This window comes from Alosa alosa, chromosome 20 (genome assembly GCF_017589495.1).
Source record: "Alosa alosa isolate M-15738 ecotype Scorff River chromosome 20, AALO_Geno_1.1, whole genome shotgun sequence".
In the NCBI taxonomy this organism is placed as follows: Eukaryota; Metazoa; Chordata; class Actinopteri; order Clupeiformes; family Clupeidae; genus Alosa; species Alosa alosa.
In genome coordinates this window covers 6,321,507-6,324,006 of record NC_063208.1, presented here as the reverse complement: position 1 = coordinate 6,324,006, position 2,500 = coordinate 6,321,507, and the positions used below count along the sequence as shown (strand labels likewise).

The 2,500-nt window shown below is 41.7% G+C and overlaps 1 protein-coding gene across 1 annotated transcript in view; it reads right to left on the bottom strand.

Annotated features, from left to right (window-relative positions):
• The window catches only part of col16a1 (collagen, type XVI, alpha 1), a 127,087-nt gene that overhangs the window by 25,480 nt on the left and 99,107 nt on the right, over positions 1–2,500 (bottom strand). The window contains 2 exon segments of the mRNA XM_048230151.1: positions 340–438; positions 2,018–2,059. Coding sequence (XP_048086108.1) covers positions 340–438; positions 2,018–2,059 — 141 coding nt within the window.

Sequence of the window (2,500 nt, the reverse complement as noted above, 5' to 3'; positions counted from 1 at the left end):
GATATTAAGTGACACATACACGCAAGACGGTGGAAATACGGGACGGACGGTAATAGGGGGAGTTCCGATACAGCAGTTACACACATCAGTCACTTCCTATAGTTATACACTTCAACCACCAACACTCATTTCCTATAGTAGTTATAAACATCAACCACCAGCTGTCAATTACTATAGTAGTTACACACATCAGTCACTTCCTATAGTAGTTACTACACACATCAGTCACTTATCATAGTAGTTATGCACGACCCCTAACAGTCACTTCCTATTGAGTAGTTATAGACATCACTCTACCCCCACTCTACCCCAACGTTCTCTACTCTGTCGTTTTCTCACCATTTCGCCTGGATGTCCTGCAGGGCCAGGTGAGCCGGCCCCACCTGCACAGCCACCTCCTGCTCCTCCTCCTCCTGCTCCTGTCGTGGTGGGATTTACCTGCACAGAACACAAACACAGACAGCGCAGTCAAACACGTGGGAACATCAATGCAAAGCAGTGACCACTTTGAAATGCATACACGGGCAGTTTTAGGCTGCACCAGGAAACACGACTTTGAATTGTGTGTGTGTTGAATTGTGTGGGCTGTGCTTTCGCTTAAAAGCATTAGGCGGTAAGTAAAGTAAAAGTAAATAACATTTATTTATAGACCCTTTCAACAATAAAAACAAAAACAATGCTTGAACGTTCTATTTGGGCCCCAATCTACTTCCTCTGCATTAAGATAACATATGGAATGTTACAACGGAAGCCTTGTGGGGCCAACTATGATGCTGATAATGGAACTCTCTTGAAAGGGTCTACAAGGCACATATAAAATACAGTTTACACTGACCACAGTGCCATACAAAGTGCAAAAATGTCTGTGCAAAAATGTCTATACAGCTTTTCTTTTATTATTAATTATCTGCTGAATTATCAGTATAATGTGATCTACATATTATACTGCCCAGGTGGTACACAGCAAGGTGTGTTTCCAGCTCTGTTTACATTTTCAGTAAAAAGTATTGCAATATATTGTGATGTATTGTATGCATTGAATATGTAATGTATCACAATATATTGTGATGTATTGTATGTATTGAATATGTATTGTATCGCAATATATTGTGATGTATTGTATGGCGAACCATGTATGGTGATGCGTATCGTATGGTGAGGTCCTTGCCAATACACAGCCCTTGTGTGCTCTGTGTTGGATCGAATACAAATGAGACCACACCCTTGTGTGCACTGTGTTGGATCGAATACGAGTGAGACCATACTCTTGTGTGCACTGTGTTGGATCGAATACGAATGAGACCACACTCTTGTGTGCACTGTGTTGGATCGATCACGAATGAGACCACACTCAGGATGAGACTCCACTTCGGATGAGACTTCACTTTGAAGGACTATTTTACAGTGTGTGCATATTATTGTGTAAGGGATAATGTATAGAACGCCGGTCATTATTGGGAAAATAAGTCCCGACAGGGCGAACCGGTCTTGTTCTGCCCTGAAGGGACTTATTTTCCCAATAATGACCGATTCGTGATACGCGTTTTACACTTTTGTTTGATCACCCCTAGACATACTTTGCATTACACTATCCTTGTTTATACACTATACTGACCTTATCTTTTTAATGTTAAAAATAAACTTATATTATTGAACATATCGCTACAGTGTGGTCTCCCATTTAATGTCACAGCTACTTTGAGCCAGGTGGTTGTGACAACTGTCTGCTTTCACTTTTGAATGAAGTTCCAGTTCTTGCATAGTGATATGAAATACCTGAAGCAGAAGCACAAACTCCGTTGCCATTGACAGCGGTAATTATATGTTTGCAGCGGTAATTACATGATATAAATTATATAAATATTTTACCATAGAACTTTTGGAAAGCCCATTCAAGTCAATGGAGCATTCTACTTGCCTTGTGAAGAGCCGTGTAATAAGACTTGATCAGTCAGAGCATAGTTTGGGGCTGTAAAGTGTGTGTGTGTGTGTGTGTGTGTGTGTGTGTGTGACTCACTACTTCCTGAGCCGGCTCTTCTCCTTGAGGCCTCTTGTAGCACTGAGGACGGAGAGAAGATTAAAAACCCCAGAGAGCGAGGGATGAGGAGAAGGGAGAACAGAGGAGAAGAGAGAGGAAAGAGAAGGAGAAGAGAGAGGAGACATATTATTATATTATTATAAGTCATCCATGTTCCTGGTATCTGTATACAGTAGCTAGCGCCTAGCACAAGTGTCAAATGCTGCTTTGTATTTAGCCCCGTTAGTCCCACCACCACTCCACCTCACCCCATCATGCTGACTAAATCCCTCTGTGTGCTAGCTAGGGCAATGCTAAGAAGCTACATGTAGCTAGCAATGCTTACAAGCAGACCACCACCCACAGAGCACAACTAAGGCAGATTACTGTACAGGAGGGGGAAAATACCCTCTGTTTAATTTCATCGTAGTTGAAATTAAAACTTGAAACTAAGTTCAAGTTTGAGCAAATAACCTGCTGAAC